This window comes from Nesoenas mayeri, assembly GCF_963082525.1.
Source record: "Nesoenas mayeri genome assembly, chromosome: 5".
NCBI lineage: Eukaryota > Metazoa > Chordata > Aves > Columbiformes > Columbidae > Nesoenas > Nesoenas mayeri.
In genome coordinates this window covers 56,751,491-56,769,926 of record NC_137548.1, presented here as the reverse complement: position 1 = coordinate 56,769,926, position 18,436 = coordinate 56,751,491, and the positions used below count along the sequence as shown (strand labels likewise).

General features: G+C 43.8%; 1 protein-coding gene across 1 annotated transcript in view; it reads right to left on the bottom strand.

Annotated features, from left to right (window-relative positions):
- TUB (TUB bipartite transcription factor) overlaps window positions 1-16,958 on the bottom strand; it is a gene marked incomplete at both ends in the record, with an annotated part of 67,726 nt that extends 50,768 nt beyond the window's left edge. The window contains one exon of the mRNA XM_080344573.1: window positions 16,921-16,958. Coding sequence (XP_080200699.1) covers window positions 16,921-16,958 — 38 coding nt within the window. The remainder of the gene's footprint in view (window positions 1-16,920) is intronic.
- Between the last annotated feature and the right edge of the window lie 1,478 nt (window positions 16,959-18,436).

Below are 18,436 nucleotides of genomic sequence, written 5' to 3'. Positions count from 1 at the left end.
ACACAGCTATCAAATTACTGGAAATTTAAGAGCTAATTATCATGACTCAACTAATTCATATTTTTAACTATTTCTAACTTTTCCAGTTTACTGTTCCAGGTTTGAAAACATCTTTGCATGAACAGCCCATGTGTTGCTGTACAAGAAACTCCATTGGTCCCCCACACAAGACCTCGTAGACTCCAGATCACCATTTGAAGAAAACTTGAAATATTTGAAGAATATTTGAAGTAAACTGAAAATGGGGTCTGATACACACATACCACCCTAATTTTTAGGGCTCTGATCCTGAACAGATTAATTAAACTTGTTATTGCTGGACATAAATTTTGCCATTTGAGTCAACAGATCACCCAAGTGGCTAAGTATTAGCAAAATAAAAGCTTTTAGCATGTGAAGTGGTGAACACCAAAAGAAAAGGCTGATAGCAAATCATTAATTTTTACCTTTGTTTTTTAAACTGCTTATCAAATATTCACCAGTTCCATCAAACAGTAACCAAAAAGAAGAGAGAAAAAAAAGAAATGACAAAAAGAATAAGATGCTTTTTCTGATTGTTTTGAAAACTCCCAGGACTCGCACAAACATTTTACACGCATGAGTGAGCTTTTCTTTAAAATGAAGCATCCATAAGATAATTAGTTTTAAAAAGGTGTGTCAACTTCAGGTATATTTTTTCTTGAACTGGCAAGCTGCTGTCATCTGTGACAAATTATCCAAAGGCATTAGATCAAAAAAATATTTCAGCATTTATCCAATCTACTATTTTTAAACTGTTCTTACCCGACTTCAGCATTATTCTTCTCTTTCGCCATGTGGAAATTGCCAAGCAAATAGGGTACCGTGTTTTATAAACCAAGGAAGAGCTATCGTACAAAACAACAAGGATTCTTTGCCAGTTATAGGCTTCTACAGATTTTCAGTATAATTTGACCTCTCAAAATGGATAAATGATACAATACCAGCATGATATCCGAGGAATTAACCAGTATCATTCTCATTAAGGTTGTGCCATTAATCCCTGCACAGAGTGTACAGAAAATTTAGGCTCAAATGATGTATTTCTAGATATTGGTAGAAATTACAGTTCTCTAGAATCAGATTATAATTACATAGGATTGCAAATTGTACGTTTGTCAGTTCCTCAAAACAAAATGGCTATCAAAATCTGCAATTCTAATGGCTGTTTTCATGCTAAATACAGATACTGAGAACACTGCAGTTCATTTACCAATTAAGACAAAAATTGTTTCTCTTGTCCTTTTCTTCTCTTTTCTCTAAGATTCAGGCATATTATGAAACCACAGAAAGACAAAGATACGTTCACTGGCCAGAAAGAAAGTTGGAAAAAAATCTATTGACTCTTTACTTACTGCATAGAATAGACAAACTCCCCTTTTTAAAACATAATTCAGATGTACAGAAGATTGGTTATCAGTGTGTTGAGTTTATTTTTTGTTTCTTATTAATTCCTTTGTTTTTTAAAGGAAAGGTGAATGATAGTTCTACACTGAATTTCAACCTGGGAATTCAACCTCTGGAGCTTAAACCAATCTTCAATACTCATATGGTGAGAAATACTGTATTCTGCATGTTTACAACTTGCCAAAAATAGCTTCAAGAAAGAAAGAATAACCAGAATCTAGATTTGTGTAAATGTCACTTTCCATGTATTCAGAAAAAAGTGCAAATTGTTTCCCATCCCTAATGTTTTAATAATATTTTTTTTTAAGTCTGTATAAAATCTCCTCTATTTTTAATTTCAAAACCTGTACAGCTTTAGAGAGGTGTCACTGATGAGAGCCAGGCTCTTGGTAGCAGATTTGTTTAAGCATGACAGAAACAGGTCCTGAGGTAATTCAAGATACTACAGGTCTTGGATTTTGTGCCTTCAATTTTTTAACAAAGAAAACAAGCATAATGTAATTTGCTTCAGTGTGTCTTTTAAAAAGCCTAGAGATAAACCATCTTTGGGTTTGTGCAACTAAACAGATCACAGCTGAAGTAGATCAGGTTAACTTCTAAAGAAAGGTTGTGTTGACAAACAATACCAAAGTTTATCAGCACTCTTTTGTGGATACAAAAGCACAGTAAAACATACAAAGCTAGGAGACTGACAAGCTTGTGTTTACTTTTGAAGGCTGGAAGATTAAGACATAAAGGGTTTTTATTGAACAAAGAGCTGTTCAGGTGCTGTGGCACCAGTAGTGAACCATTACAGGCAAGGGCTTTTCACCATCCTTTTCATTTTTTTTTTTGATATGTGGCTGAAGTTGCCATTTTAATTATTCCACTTCACCTGCTCAGATGCCTGTTAGCAACAATTGCAGCAAAAGCGATCCCCACCAGGGACAGAAGGGCCACATACAGCCTTGTCGGTAGACACACTCCTGAGCCTGCTAGTTCCCTCCAATGAAACATCTTCAATTAAAATGTGAGTAAAATGTGAACAGAAATGTGTGGTTATCAGACTAGTTGTTGATTTTCTAGAGGAGGAAGCAAATCATACCATGCAAGTAGAATTTAGTTTAAAACATCTAGGTCTTTGTCAGAGAAGTATTTAAGTTTTCTTCTCTATCTCACTTAAAACATGCGTATTAATGCTATATTTTGCATAACAGTAGAAAACAGAAAGCAGTAAACAAGTGCATCTCTGGAAGTTTCAAGAAGAATTCTCATTCACAGGGATTCTGTAATAAAAACTGACCAGAGCACCCAGACTTCAAATTCATTTACTGACAATTCAGCATCTGTATAATGAGGGGTTTTGTCTGGTTTCTTAAGGAAGAAAGACTTACATGCTCATAATGTCTATTACTTTTTTTCTTCAGTTGATTATTTTCAACCAAAATTAAAGAGCGGTACATCTTTCTAAGTCCGACAGATTTTGTGATGAAGGTGGTAGCTGGGTAGAAGCAAAGACCTTAAATGGCCTCTCTGTGGAAAGGAAGGTTTTGGGCTCAGATCAATAATATTATTAATGAGAATCCACACAAGAAAACATTATGAATGACAGCTATAGGAATTCTGACTTTGAAAGTTGTACTGACCCTAGGATCATTTCTTATGGGTATGTGCAGAACGTCTGTGCCAACCTCAACACATTATGAAGAAAGTTTACTGTGTTCATTTTTTTCTTGTCTACACGTGTATAGTTCTTATTATCTTAATTAGATTCCTCATAAACAGAAATACAAAAGAAATAAAAAAGATAATCTGTTTTAGAGGCAATAAGGATGGAAGTGGAAGACAAAGCAAATGTAATTCCTTCCCTGATCTCACTACTGAGTGTTTATCCTTCTGCTGCATGTGCAGTGTCCCCATCGGTGACACCAGGGCAACACACAGGTCTCTGCACAGCCAGGTGCTGCACCACAGCTCCACATCAAGGTGCATCCAGAGCACCAAGGGACTCGTAGCACTGCGCTCTCAAACCACGGCCGCCCCGTAACCCACCAGGTGTGTGCCAGGAAAAGGAGACAACAGTTGGAATGAGAAGCAAGCACACGTACTCTCCAAGAGAGGAAGCTGTATCAGGGAAAGCTGGAGATGTCTTTTAAGCATATCAGATATAATTAAACCACTTCTGGCACTGTGGGAACATATTTCCAAATGCATTTGAGTAAAGCAGAAGTTATCATTTTAGCTGTTGGACCATTAAAAAAAAAAAGAGTGAAAATAAGATCCCCCTTTGGGTCTAATCAACACACACATACCAGCAGATGTTTTTCTACTCCTCTCAGATGAATATGTATGACTGTGTATCTTCTCGTTTCTTTACTGAACACTAATTGCCTACTGCACAAAATGTCTAATTGCTGCAGCATGTGATCACTGTTATTTGCACATTTGTCATAGCTCTAATATTTCAACGCACAAGCCGTGAGTTTGTGTTTGTTGTAGGACACGAGGTTACAAGGTGAGCCATTTCAGCCTGCAGGATCATCCACTGAGCATCAATCAGCTTCATTCTGTCAGGTTCGGAGGGCTCTATTTCCTTGCTCTGTCAAGACCCAGCCAAAACTGGAACAGCATGAGGAGGACTTCAGTTGAGGAATTATGGAAAGAAAGCTGCTGGCATGAGTAAGCCAGAAACACGTAAGACAACAACAGCTTCATCTACATGACCCTTCTGAAGTGTTTACCATTCCGGGATAGCATTGTACTCCAGTGCACATGCTCTTTATCCATGGAAAGCTGGGAGCACGCAGCCTGCTGCTCTGGACTGCCAGCCCCACGATGGTGACCACAGCAGCGACCAGAGTCTGCTGGCCCACAGGGCTGAAGATACGTGGCCTTGCAAACCATGCAGCTCCACAGGCAACACTATTTTTTTTTTTTTAATTTTTTTTAGGTTGGAAAGGACCTTTAAGATCATCGAGTTGAACTGCAAACACTGCCAAGTCCACTGCTAAATCATGTCCTTAAGAACCTCATCTATGTGTCTTTTAAACACCTCCAGGGATAGTGACTCAACCACTTCCCTGGACAGCCTGTTCTAATGCCTGATAACCCTTTCAGTGAAGTTTTTCCTAACATCCAATCTGAACCTCTCCTGGTGAAACCTAAGGCCATTTCCTCTCATCCTATCACTCATTACTTGGAAAAAGGGACCAACACCTTCCATACTACAACCTCCTTTCAGGTAATCGTAGGCAGCGATAAGGTCTCCCCTCAGCCTCCTTTTCTTCTGGCTAAACAGCCCCAGTTCCCTCAGCCGCTCCTCATCAGATTTGTGCTCCAGACCCCTCACCAGCTTTGTTCCCTTCTCTGAACTCTCTCCAGCACCTCAAGGTCTTTCTTGTAGTGACGGGCACAAAACTGAACACAGGATTCAGAGTGCGGCCTCAGCAGTGCTGAGTACAGGGGGACAATCACTGCCCTGGTCCTGCTGGCCACACTATTCCTGATACAAGCCAGGATACTGTTGGCTTTTTTGACCACCTGGGCACACGGCTGGCTCATGTTCAGCCACTGGCAACCAACACCACCAGGTCCTTTTCTGGCAGGCAGCTTTCCAGCCACTCTTACAGTTGGCCTCAGCCCATCCACCCATCCTGACCAGATCCCTCTGTAGAGTCTTCCTACCCTCCACCAGATCAAAACTTCCACCTAACTTGGTGTTGCCTACAAACTTAGTAATGGTGCACTCAATCCTCTCATCCAGATAACTGATAAAGAGATTAAATAAAATTGGCCCCAATGCTGAGCCGTGGGGAACACCACTCGTGACCAGCCACCAACTGGATTTGACTCCATTCACCACAACTCTTTGGGCCCAGCCATCCAGCCAGTTCTTCACCCATCGAAGAGCACACCCATCTAAGCCAAGAGCTGCCAGTTTCTGCAGCAGAATGCTGTGGGAAATGGTGTCAAAGGCTTTACCAAAGTCTAGGTAGACAACACCATCAGCCTTTTCCTCAAACACTAAGCAGGTCACCTTATCACAGCGGCAGATCAAGCTAATCAAGCGGGACCTGTCTTTCATAAACCCATGCTGACTGGACTTGATCACCTGGTTGTCCCATATGTGCTGTATGATGGCATTCAGGATGATCTTTTCCACGACCTTCCCTGGCACCGAGGTCAGACTGACAGGTCTGTAGTTCCTCCTTCCAGCCCTTCTTGTAGATAGGCGTCACACTTCCCAACCTACAGTCAACTGGGACATCCCTGGTTAGCCAGGACTGCTGATAAGTGATGGAATGTGGCTTGGTGAGCCACATCTGCTTTGCCCTGCTCCCATGTGCTGATAGAAGGACCTTTGCTTGAATCTGCAAATCTGCTTTAGAAAGACTTGATGACAGTTCCTGGATGGAAGCACAGACCTGAAATCCTGATCAAATATTTATCTGCTTTATGATTATGAAAAGATTTAATTTAAGAAGAGCTGGAAAATAAGGAAATATTGCCATTGACTTACTGACAAATTCAACCCAACCAATATTATGTCCAGGCACCCTCCCAGCAGCACACGCTATTCTCCCCAAAACCAACATTAGCCATTTGATAGCTCACTGGACAGATCAAACTTCCAGATAGAGGGGACTCACATAAAAAGGGGAAGAATGTCAGAAACAATCTGAATAAGTTTCCTTAAGTATTCGGTATCATGAGAATACAGAGGTAGGTATTTTGTGATGTAAAAAGAAAACAAATGTCTTTCATTTCACAAAGTAAATAACTTAGGGAATTATTAATAGTGAATCAAACATTGTTAGTTACAGACCTATTCTAATGAAGTGAAAATAAAAAATACAGAACAATATCATAGCCATTTTAACAAAAAATTAACAAGAGTGAAGTCATCGCGTGCACAGTGAAAATAAAAATCATACAGAACACCACCTTTCTATTTACTATTTATTGCAATAGCCAGTCACGTTTGGCATTGTTAATCCAAGTTCACAGTAAATGCAATTGCAGAGCCAGCTGTAAACTGAAACCTTTTGGTCTGAATTTTCATCCCAGCACACAGAGAGTTGCTTGAGAACTCCCTGCACTGTCAATTTGGCACATTTACAATTCATCATGCAATGCAGTGAAAACTTCTATGCCTCTAATGTATCTTACATTTTTCTTCAGAATAAGCTTTTTTCAGAGTAGAATGAGTTGCTCTTGCCAAAGAACACATAAAAACTGCAACGTGTTATACACTGTTTGTCACTTTGACTGGGCAGCACAATAGTCACTCTTCTTCCTTCTCTCCCCACCACGTTATTTTCAACAGAAGCTTCACATTTTCAAATAGGCTCATGATTAGGAAATAATGTGAGCAAAGAATCAGAGTGACCCTGAGCACTCTTGAAAATCCAGCCATAGGCTCTTCAAGGCTCCCTATGTAGCATTACATTCCATCCTTTGAAAGGCCTGTACCAGCGTAATGCTATGATACAGCTCTTCTGCATGCGTTCCTAAATCTTGCATTACAAAATCTTTATATTTTAATGGAATGCAACAATCAATAAACTGAAAGTCCAGCAACTGGATTGTCATTTCCAATGAGCTCCTAGTTGCTTTTACTATCTCCTTCAGTTTTGTTATGGCTTACATTATTTGGTATCACTTCCATGAAGTGATGGCTCTCAGAAATTGTATTTTATTTAAGTAAAATTAATTTTCTAAGACCTAAAAATCTTCCATACCAAGTCTAGAGTTCACTGGATTCTTTTGCCAGAAATCTTTGTAAAAGAATACCAATTTATCAAATCTAAACCTTGTAAACTCAGTGACCTCCTGACTTCCAGGGTAAAATTTCAGGATGGGGGGGACAAGCCCAGCCAGCACCAACAAATAACCTGAAAGGACAGGCACTCATATGAAGTATTAGAAATACCTTTCTAAGGAATACAACACACAGGGCAAAGACTTGAACTTGCATATCCCACTTTGCAGGCTATGCAAATGTAATTTCACCTTTTTTCCAATAGAATAATCTGGAAATCATTCTAACACAGAGTGCAAAGTACTGAAAAACGTTTTTCTTTCCAAAACTACGCAGAACAACCTCTATCTTGCAAAGCCTCAAGCATATAGCATTAAATGAATAAATAACAGAAGGTGCCTGAGAATCAAAACAGGAAGGAAGAAGGGACAGAGGAAGGAAAGGAGAAAGGGAGAACCTTTCATTTCATTTAAATTTCTCCTGTGCTGTTTTTTCTTGATCTTTAAAAACTATGAGTGATCTTCAAGCCCCAAGGAAATCATTAACGATTTTTCAAGCTGCATCAACAGGGCCAGAAAGCTACACTATATAATTATTTGAAGTAGATAACATTTAAAAGGCAACTTCCAGGATGCCTCAAAATTCTAGCAATGTCATGATCTTTTTGCATGGGTATGATGGCCCAGTTTCTCTAGGTATAAATTCAGTATTCCATAATTAATATATCTGGCATATCTAAGAAGAATTATCCTAGTATTCTGAAAAGCAAGAGGCTAGGTTAGGTCACTCATAGGTAGCTAGTGCTTTTAAGAGCTGAAAATTAACAATCTTAGTTTAGACCAAATAATTAATTTTAAATTAAAAGTTACATTCATATCATGAACTGTGCTATGACAGATACCCAGCTAACTGTAAACAAGCTAACACATATACTGGAAATGATTTATCTATGGTAGTCCCTGGCTCCTCACAGACTGAACTGCATCGCTCCTCAGAGGAGTAAATCACTTCTGCATCTCTGATGATGTTGTACAGCTTTCCGGGTCTGTGTCGGCTCATGTGCAGCTCGGCCAAGTGTCCCTCTACTGCAGTGCAGTATGCAGCTTGGACATACCACAGAGATCAAATACAGAAGGAAAGAATTTAACCAACTCAGCAGCAAGCCAAACTACAGGGTTCTCTGTGTTTCCACCATTGCACAGATCTAATGATACACGATACACAAAGGCACCTGAGCTCTGCATTAAGGACAGGCAATAAAACAAAGCTAGTCTTACTCTAGGGCAAGCACAAAAACTTCCTCTAAAACCTTGGACCTCACTTTTTAAATCTGCAGCAACATCCAGTGAAGTGATTTAAAATCCAGTTGCCTGGAAGAATCAATTATCAAGGTCTGACTCACTTGTGTGTAGAGACATCTTTAATGTTATTTAATGCAGCAGTACAGGTGCAGTGTCCCAAAAGATGCATTATTTACCCTTATAACTAACCTGAACCTTTAGGTAGGCATATAATAGTTCATACAAATAGGTCTGCAAAAGATTGTTTAATGGAAATTCACGCTGCTGGCTTGAGCCTTGAGATTTATATCTGCTAAAAATAGTGGGATGCATTCCAAGGCACAGAAAGTGTCTTAGTCTTTCAGTTGTCACTCAGCCTGACATGAGCGGTTAGTCTAAGGCATTGTCCAGACCAGTTATCTATTCTTTAATTTCTACAAAACATCCAATATCTTCCTCAGTTTTCCAGAAGGGAGAAATGCAACACAATGCAATGTAGTTGTTCTGGTTTTGTTACTGCAGACAAGTGAAAATGTTGCTGTAGTATTGGTTAGGAGCAACCTGCTCTGGAAAAAAAGAGAGACCACTTTTCCTTACGCTTCTGCCTGTGGCACAGGTACCATTAACAGAAATACCTAGCCTTTATCTTTACTCATTTTGCTTTCAAACGGATACCAAATTCAAAAGACAGACCTCTTTTGATCCCTTTCCTAAACATGGATGAAATACAGACATATCTGTATTTCATTTGCAGATACAACTTTCAGCTTAGTCATAATTTGAAGCTAATCAAGGAATTTCTTCATCTTGTAATTTCTCACCTGCAGGTAGTTAGAACTGTGATTACGATTACAATTACCATTAAAAACTTCATCCTGTGGTTTCATTACCTGTGTCAAATGAGTTATATTAATTACAAATTATGATATTCACAGACTTGTGTTAACATGCGTCTCAACAGGAACCATGAGCTTTCCACTGAAATCTGCAATTCAAGACTTAATTGCGGTAAACATCTACAACTCAAGCTAAAACTCAACTTCATGAAAGAATGGCTCGGGCACTTCTGTTGTCAGAGAGTAAGGTAAGTATGACCCTCACAAACGAAGTGCCCTCACACATTCATATTAATCACAGAATCACAGAGTGTTAGGGATTGGAAGGAGCCTCAAAAGATCACCCAGTCGAATCCCCCTGCCAGAGCAAGAACACCCAGATGAGGTTACACAGGAAGGTATCCAGGCGGGTTTTGAATGTCTCCAGAGTAGGAGACTCCACAACCCCCCTAGGCAGCCTGTTCCAGTGTCTGTCACCCTCACTGAGAAGAAGTTTCTTCCCAAATTTAAGTGGAACCTCTTATGTTCCAGTTCGAACCCATTACCCCTTGTCCTACCATTGGTTGTCACTGAGAAGAGCCTGGCTCCATCCTCATGACATTCACCCTTTATATATTTGTAAACACTAATAAGGTCACCTCTCGGTCTCCTCTTCTCCAACCTAAAGAGACCCAGCTCCCTCAGCCTTTCACGTATACAGCCTTTAATGTATACAGACCACTTGCCATTATTTGCTCAGCTAAAACGTGAGCTCAGAGAGGGTCACGGAACCACCCTGATTCCCTTTCAAGACAATAGAAAGGCTCTTGTGGCACCTCATTGTGACTCATGCCCACAAGCAACCACACAGCTGCATGTACAGCAGAGGGTGGTGTTGGACCTGACAGTGTCCCTGCCTCCAGGTGCCAGGTACAGCAGCAGCATCCGAGACCCGCAACGTTCTTGTCCTGGCAGAAGCAGTTACTGGCCTCTGCTGCATAAGGCCCTACTGCATTTCCCCAGAGGAAGTGTTTTAAACTAGGTCACTTCTTCCCTTTATGAATAAATGATAGATAAATCTGTAATCTCCCAATTTATTAGCAATCCAAAAGTATGAAAACTACCTCTGCTGTAATCACTGAAAAGGAAAGGTATATTTTAGCTTCTTATTAAGGTAAAATAAGAAAATACAAATACATTTAGTAAATAATTTAGTTACAAGGCAAACTAAGCATTAAAAGACCTTCCTAAATATCACAAAGCTACACAACACCAAGAGAAACCAAAATTATTTAGTAAATGATCCACAATACACCCACTGTTACACGTGTTACTGAACACATAAAAAGCAAAAAAAGCTATGTTACTACTAAGTATTAGATAAAACAAGCTAGTATAAAACAGCTATGGTTGGGGTGTGGGGGGGAAATGTTTATTTTTTTGTCATGTATACTCATCCACTCATCCTGTCCCAAAATAATTACTCCAGTCTTTCCACCTTCTCCCATAGTTACCTTCGCACATTCTAGACGCCCTTCTCTGCGAGCACATCGCTGTCTCTAGTTAAGTCACTAACCCATTCCTGTTTTCTTAAGAACAAGATACTTAAAGGAAACTAATGATCGTATGTGTATAACAAAAGTGAAACTACACCAACAATCACCCTGATCTCTTCGCTTTTATTTTGTGCCCTTTTGTACCTATCTTCACGACCGAAAATTCCTCAGACTGAAGACTGTCTTGCTGTATACCTGCATACTATTAGCATTATACAATCAATAACAGAGCCCAGAGAGGTGTTATATTCTCAGCTGAGAGTCCTGAGAACTTGCTTCTATCATCCTGCCACTATGTCATGATAAAGGAGATGGCAAAACTGCAAGAGAACAGTTCTTCAGCTCCTCACCAGCACTGAGAAGGGCAGCTCCTAATCCCAGTTACTGGCCTTCATACACTGCAGTAACAAAAGCTCCAGCAAGAAGTCAGATATAAATTAAACACTGATTTTAACAACACTGCCTAAAGCTTTGAATAATCTGCTGCAAATACTGAAATTAATTCTCAATAATCTGAAAAAAAAATCAGCTTAAAAAATTGCAGAGAGTACTAACTCTTAAGTAATACAATGAGAAATTGGAATGGATTTACTCAAGTTACAATAAAATACAAATTAAAGAGCAAACATTTACAAAGAAGGGTACCATACAGCTGGCAAGACAGAATATTATTTTCATGAATAATCTCAAAGTGGGAAAGAGAGAAGAAAGCAAAAAAGAGGCAAGGAGAGGAAGATGTAGGGACAAATGGCAAAAAGAAATCTGTTCATAAAGAGAAAGAACAGAAAGGCGTGAATTAGAAAATAAGTCATTAGTATGAGTGGAAGAGGAACGAAGAGGAAGTGTGAAAAGAATCCAGCTCTTTGGAATAAGGCAGTTTTTAGTTATTAATAGAAAGTACCACCTTCCAGAAAAGCTGCTGTATGTCTAAATGGATGCTGCTTTGAGGAAAGTCCAAAAACCCTCAGGCATAAGAGTCAAAACTGTCCATATCCCCTTGCTGGCTGTGACCCAAATCTGGCACAGATGGCTTGTAAATGATTGTCACTGCCAGAAACCTGCAAATGATTGTCACTACCAGAAACCCACTGGCCTATTATGAAATGAGTTTTAGTCTCAATCTGGATGTTGACACTGCGAAGGTGTTCGGGGGTCACGATACTATCCGATGGTGCAGCCACTGACCTGTCATATGGCCCCAAGTGCACCCTGCAAAGAGGTGGCAAAGCCCCTTTGACCCTGTACTTAAATCCCCCTTGGGCACACTGCAAAGCACAGGATGACCAGGTTTCACCCCCAGCTCTGCTGCTGATCTCCCTTGAGCCTTGTCCCATTTCCATGTAAGCCAATTCCCCGCAACTTCCACAGATCTCTATTTCCCTCACTGGTAAAACTGAAGTGGTAAGTTTGTTTTCCTCCCTCTCTTTTCTGTCTGGTTGATTTAGGCTATCAGCTTCAGGGTAGCAATTGCCTCTGCCAATGCGCTTGTACGGTTCCCTAACACTGATGCTGGGCCGAGCGGGGCTTTGATCTCAGCCAGAGTCTCCATGCACTACATCAGTAACACCTACATTAAAGCACAGACCCCCATTAAGGGAGAGCTCTAACTTAAACACTTAAAAAGCACACGACTAGGCTAATTTTGTGCATCGCAATAACCTGAGACAAGACAGCCTAATTTAGGAGACACACGCTCTTTGTATTCTTTTCTTTAGAAAAAGCAGCAGTCTCATAAATTATCGATGCCGGTCCCCACAGCGGCAGCTGCGTGCTCGCCCGCACTGTGATGCACTCGGTCGCAGGCTGCACCTCACAGCGGGGCGAGCGCTTGACCTGCACTGCTGCCTTTAGAACGTCCGGGCTCAGCGGTAGATAACATCCAAATACCTCAAATCAATGCGTAGACAAATGAGTGGGACACCCTCCGTCTTCAAGTCTGTTCCTCTTCCAAAAATTGTTTACCCATCACACTTTCTGAAATCTTCTCATCTGCTCTAATTGCCACGATTCATGAATTTACAACACAGCTGTGCTCCACAATTTTCATCCAACTGTAATCCTTCACTTTGCAAATTAATAAATAGTGACTGCTTATAGCTGCAATATCCAAGCACAGCCTTAAAACTTCAGAGCAAATTCGTAAAAGCTACAAAATTTGAGTATAATAAAAACTGTCACAAATAAAGGCGTATTATTACCATCATCATGTACATATCAGGATGTGTTATGCCCCTGCAGATGCCCGCTGTGTATTCTGCTTTAGACAGTGTCCTCCATGCAAAGGGCCAGACCCCGCGGCAGAGTTCACGGGCTCCCCTGGGGCTGTGCCGGGTTTATCACACAAACCACGGCTCAGGGGAACTGCACAGATGCTTCACACACAACTCGGGACGTGCAGCAAATTTATGCCTATGTGGACTGCACTTTTCACCTGACAATATTTATATATTTCTCATCAAACAGGCTAGGTGGTTTTGTAAATGCTGCTTTTTAAGTTCTAATATTGTTATATTTATCGTTAAAGATCCAGGCCCTTGCTGTGACTGAGTGTATTAGCTAGCAACAGTTGCATTTAACTGTAGTTACGTAGTACAAAGAATGTGTTTGCTTATTCAAGACACGCCAGCATAAAATAAAAATGAATATGTTCAGAAATTCTATAAATTAAAAATAAGTTCAGGAAAAATACATTAAACCAAAACATATTTTTGAACAAAAAAGCTGAATTCCTGTGAATCTGTAATGACTCCCAGATACTTCTGCTTTGTATTTTCTACTGGAAGCTCCTGAAGGATATCAAAGGAGAACACTACTGTGCTTGAGAACATAACTCCTCAAGAAGCTGCATCTTCCTCACCATTAGGAACCACTTTTGGGGCTGTGGGCAGCTGCATGAACTGCAACCGATTTTTTACTGGAGTCTAAACTGTTTTGATTCTTCATGATAAAAGACATAAAAATTGTTAAAAACAGGCTCAATTTAAAGAATTCCTAACTCGTTGTACCTGGTGTGTAGCTTCATGTAGGTGCTTAATCAAACACTTGAACTTCTTTCTACGAAACATTTTCATGAAAATAAATGCAATATATTTACTTTCAGAAAATATTTCCTCAGTTGTATTTCATAACGTTAGCCAACTCAAATCCCACCATCCTATGACTATTAGTGTTTCAAAAGCAGAATACGTAAGAGAAGAAAAGACATTAAAGGCAAAATGACAAAATCACAGATTCACAAATAACATCAGTCTTTATCCATCTCAGCATGAAAAAGCTAGCACTGGCACTGAAAGAATTGCCTGCTATTTTTTGTTAATTCACCCAAAATGTTCTCAGCATCTTAAAAGTAGAAGTATAATCTGTCTTGTGAGTTTTGGACATGCAGGTGGATTGCTTAATGAGTTGTGCACAATAGACATGGAACTGATTCCCTCTGGCTCATCTCACTTGTAAAGAAAAATATGACATTTTAGCAAAGAAAAAAACACTTCTCTGCTTGAATTAATTCAAGTGTGTAGCTGCACGCACGTTTGATTCCTAGGAGGAACGACATAGGTTTAGGAGTCATGCTACCATTTTAAAGTCTGTGCCAAAGCTGAAACAGCTTGGCAAGCTCCAAGTAGGGCTCACAGCATTTTCTAGCACACTGTACACCTGCGAGGCTCAGGCTACCTCACATCCTCATATACCCAGGCATGCCCAACAGCCCACGCTCTGTCCCCCATGCAAGCAGCGGTGACATTGTTGGCTGTCACATACCACTCAGGCCATAAAGAAGGTGAGGAACTTTCAGAATCAGCAACCATTGAACCCATGACAGTAAACAATCTGAAGCAACAGAGCAGATAAGCGTGGTTTATTTTGCTCTGAGAGATGAACTATTCCAAGGGATGCACGTCAGGCCTCTCCCTCCCCTTGTGTATTCCACTCCTACCAAATGGTACTTTGACCTAATTTGCTAATACACTCTTTTCATGTGTAATCTCAGTCACATATGCATTCAGAAACTATTGTTTCCTGGGTAGGTCGGTCTAGGGGATCCTGGAGGATGCTTTAAATGAACAAGTTCAAGCAGATTTGCAGCGATATGCATCTAATTCAGGAATTTGCTCTGAAGACTGCAAAGTCAGTTAACTTCTTGAGAGAACTCTATGTTAGAAGCCTAAACAAAGGCACTTCAGAGCAGAAGCATGGTTTATTTGCCTTTGGTTTGGGGCAGTCCTCAGCAGTTTCTGGCCATAAATATATGGTTCACATGCCAGAATAATATTATATTAGAACAGATATGAGAATCATCAGATCTGTGTTTCCCTGAAGATCTAATACTTTGACTCCTTTTGCTTCTCTGAATGGCACTGAGCAGAAACAGAAGAGATGTTTTATTAACATTTCCTTCTTGAAGGCCACTGCTACAAAAGCCGTGAGCAAACTTTCGGCGTTGGCCTCTGCAGAGCCCTGCATACAGTGAGAGAACGGAGAAACAGTTCCTCTGCTGCTGGGAAGAGCCACAAACAGCTGTTCAGCTGGTATTTTTGCCTTCATTACAAGGCTTCGGATTGCATCAGAATGTATCCACTAGTCATTTTTGAAGCCTTATTGCCAATTCCTTACGTCTTTTCAAAACACGTGGTCTGAAAGAGCTACAGAAGAGAGAGTGGCAGTATTCTCGGGTTCACTGTAATCAGATTTCTTTCTTTCTCATTCTTCTATTGATTAGAGCTATCACGCACATGGGTTAAAACAGCAGACTTCCACTTCTGCAGCTATAATTCTACTTTTTTCTCTGTATTAATAAGTGTTTTATTTGTGCTTATGCTGCACTCATTGCAGCATATGGTTGCTGCAAAATTGCCATTTAGAATGGGGCAAACTACAACCGACCTGCTTAAACAGCTGTCTTTGTTTTAAAACACAATCTGTAAATATTTTTAATGTCATGTTTCTCTAGAGAAAAAGAAAAAGTTTACCTTACTGTATCTACCTTGTTTTATTCAAACAAATGAAACAAACATGCTTGTCTGTCTTCTCCTTTTAAAAACACCCGTGATTTCTTTCTGCAATAATTCAGTTCAAAAAGATACTTTACTAAAAACTAAAAAAAAACCCATAGAATTAACATTACTCGGAACAGCCGATTCAGAAATGGCTTTATTATTGCTCCACAGCACGGCCCATCCCGCCCGGAGCCAAAACCTCTTTGGCTCGCTCCCTCCCAGACCGGCAAGTCAGAAACGGACTATCTCATATTCCAGCAGCAAACGCTGCCGCTCCGACAGCGGGCGCTCGGGAAGGGCATGGCCGAGCCGACCCCAGCCCCGCAGGGCGGAGGCAGCAGCGCGGCCGCTCCGCAGGGCGAGCGGGGCCCCGCAGCCCGGCCGGGCCCGCAGCGCGGAGCCGCCGCTGACGCACGGGCTGGCGGGCAGCAGCGGCGGCTCCCGTAGCTTATGGCAACGGCGGAGCCAATGGCAGCCGGCAGCCCGGCGCTGCCATGGCGATCCCGCTCCTCGCCATGGCGGCACCACCTGCCGCGGCCGCTCCGCCAGGACGCGGCAGCCGCGCCCGGCCCGGCCCGGCGCCCCCCCGGGCCGCTCTCGCTGGCCGCCGGCGGAAGGGGCGGCGAGCGCCCGCCAGCGCCCCGCGGGGCCGGGATGCCCGCGGCCAAGGGGCGACGGCCGCCACCGACGGCGCAGCGCTCCGCCCGCTGCCGCCCTGCCCGCCGGGCGGCCCGGTGGCGGAGGCACGGAGGGAAGCGCTCCCGCTACGGAGCGAGCGCGGCTCTTCCCAGCGGCGCTCCCGCTCCTCGCGGGCCTGACACCTCTCCCCAGAGACCAGCCCCCGAACTTCGCGGAGCGGGACCGGACCGAAGTTGGGAGGCGGGACCGGGGCACCCCTCCGAGAGCGCCCGCCGGCCGGCAGGCACGGGATCGGCCGCTTCCTCTCCGCGCCCCGTGTAGGGTCCAGCCGCCCCGACTCCGCCGCCGCGGCATCGGTTCTGGCGGCGACCCCCCGCCAAGGGGCAGCGGCTCCAGCCCAGGAACAGCCCCGGTCCCTCCGGCCGCCTCCCGCACCGCTTGCCCGCTGCCCCCAGCGGGGGTTCCCCCTACCTGTAGGGGATCCAGTCCGCCTGGTGCCTTGAAGTCATCTCTCCCCGGCGACGCTGCCCGGAGCCGAGGAGGCGAACGCGGCCGCTGCTGCCCGAGTCGGAACCCGCCACGGCGCGGGCAGCATCCTCCGTCCGGGGCGGGGGCGGACGGCGCGCCGGTTATCCCGGCAACGGCCGCAGAAACATCCCCCCGGGGAGGGCTCCCAGCTGCGGGCCGGGCTGCATGGGGAGGGGGGCGGCCGGGCGCAGCGGGAGGCGGCTCCCTGCCCTTCCTCCCTGCCCGGAGCGGCGGCTGAGTCGGGCACCGGAGCGGGGGAGGGGGCTGCGGGAGGGGGGCGGAGGAAGGGCCAGCGGCGGGCAGGGAGAGGCAGGGCAGCAGCGCCGCGTTCCCGCTGCCGCTACCCGTCCGCGTCCCCGCTGCCGCCGCCGCGCTGAGGCATCGCCCGGGCGAGGCGGGCCGGGCCGAGCCGCCCTCCGCGCCGGGCCCGCCCCTGCCCCGTCAGCCGCGCCGGCACTGGGCATGTGCGGGGCGCCGCGGCCGGCGGGGCCGCGCTCCGGGGCGGGTAGCGGCGGAGCAGCCCTGGCAGCCGGCTGGGGCGGCGGGGAGGTGCGAGGCGAGCTCCGTCTGCGCTTAGGCGCTTCTCGGTTCAGCCCTACCGGCAAAATCTATAAATTTCAGCGTTTGGACCCAAAATGGCTGAGGAGCCACGGCCTGGGGTCCATTAGTAAAAGCTTAACGCGGCCCTTAAGGGGAAATTCATGTTTTCTGTTTGCCAGCACGAGACTTGGTGCCTTACGGTGACGCGAAGCCGCTGGGATGCGGCGGCTGCAGCCCAGCTCGGCCAGCGCTGGAGCGGCCGCACGGCAGCAGTGCCTGGGGAAAGCGTGGCTGAGGCTGAGGCTGGAGCACGGCACGGTCACGGCTCCCTTAGGAGCCCGGCTTCTGCTACACGAGTGTGTTAGACCACCCGCTCATCCTAGCAAGTCCAGCTTTGCGGCCACAGCAGAAGTTAAGGCCTTTTACACTACTGACCGTGTAAATCCCTCCTCCTCCTCCCCTCAGTCTGTGCCAGGCTATACACTTAAGAAACATACACAGAAACACTTACAGAAACACTTCCTGACTTTGTGCAAAAAAAATAAAATCTAAAGAAAGAAGGAATTAGTGAAAGATAAGAACTAATGAAAAATACAATGTCTATTTGCTTTGAATGCTGGCACTCTGGCCCCTAACATCTCAGAAGATTTGATGTAGGTAACAGCTGTACTGTGCATGGAGGAGAGGTTTAAAGAAACACCGTTATGAGTGAGCTGAAGTCATCTTTTTGCACTGAATAGGCATTGTGGAATAAACCATCAAAGAGTTAACTGTGGCACCACTATGTCCTGGAAAGGCCAAGATGGACAAGGGCACCTAAGTGACGAAGACGTGAAGCTCTGAGCTGCTAAGCCATCCCCAAATTGCAGCGTTGGTTTTTCTGCTTGATGACATGAATTCATGTGGAAGAAAGGTATGG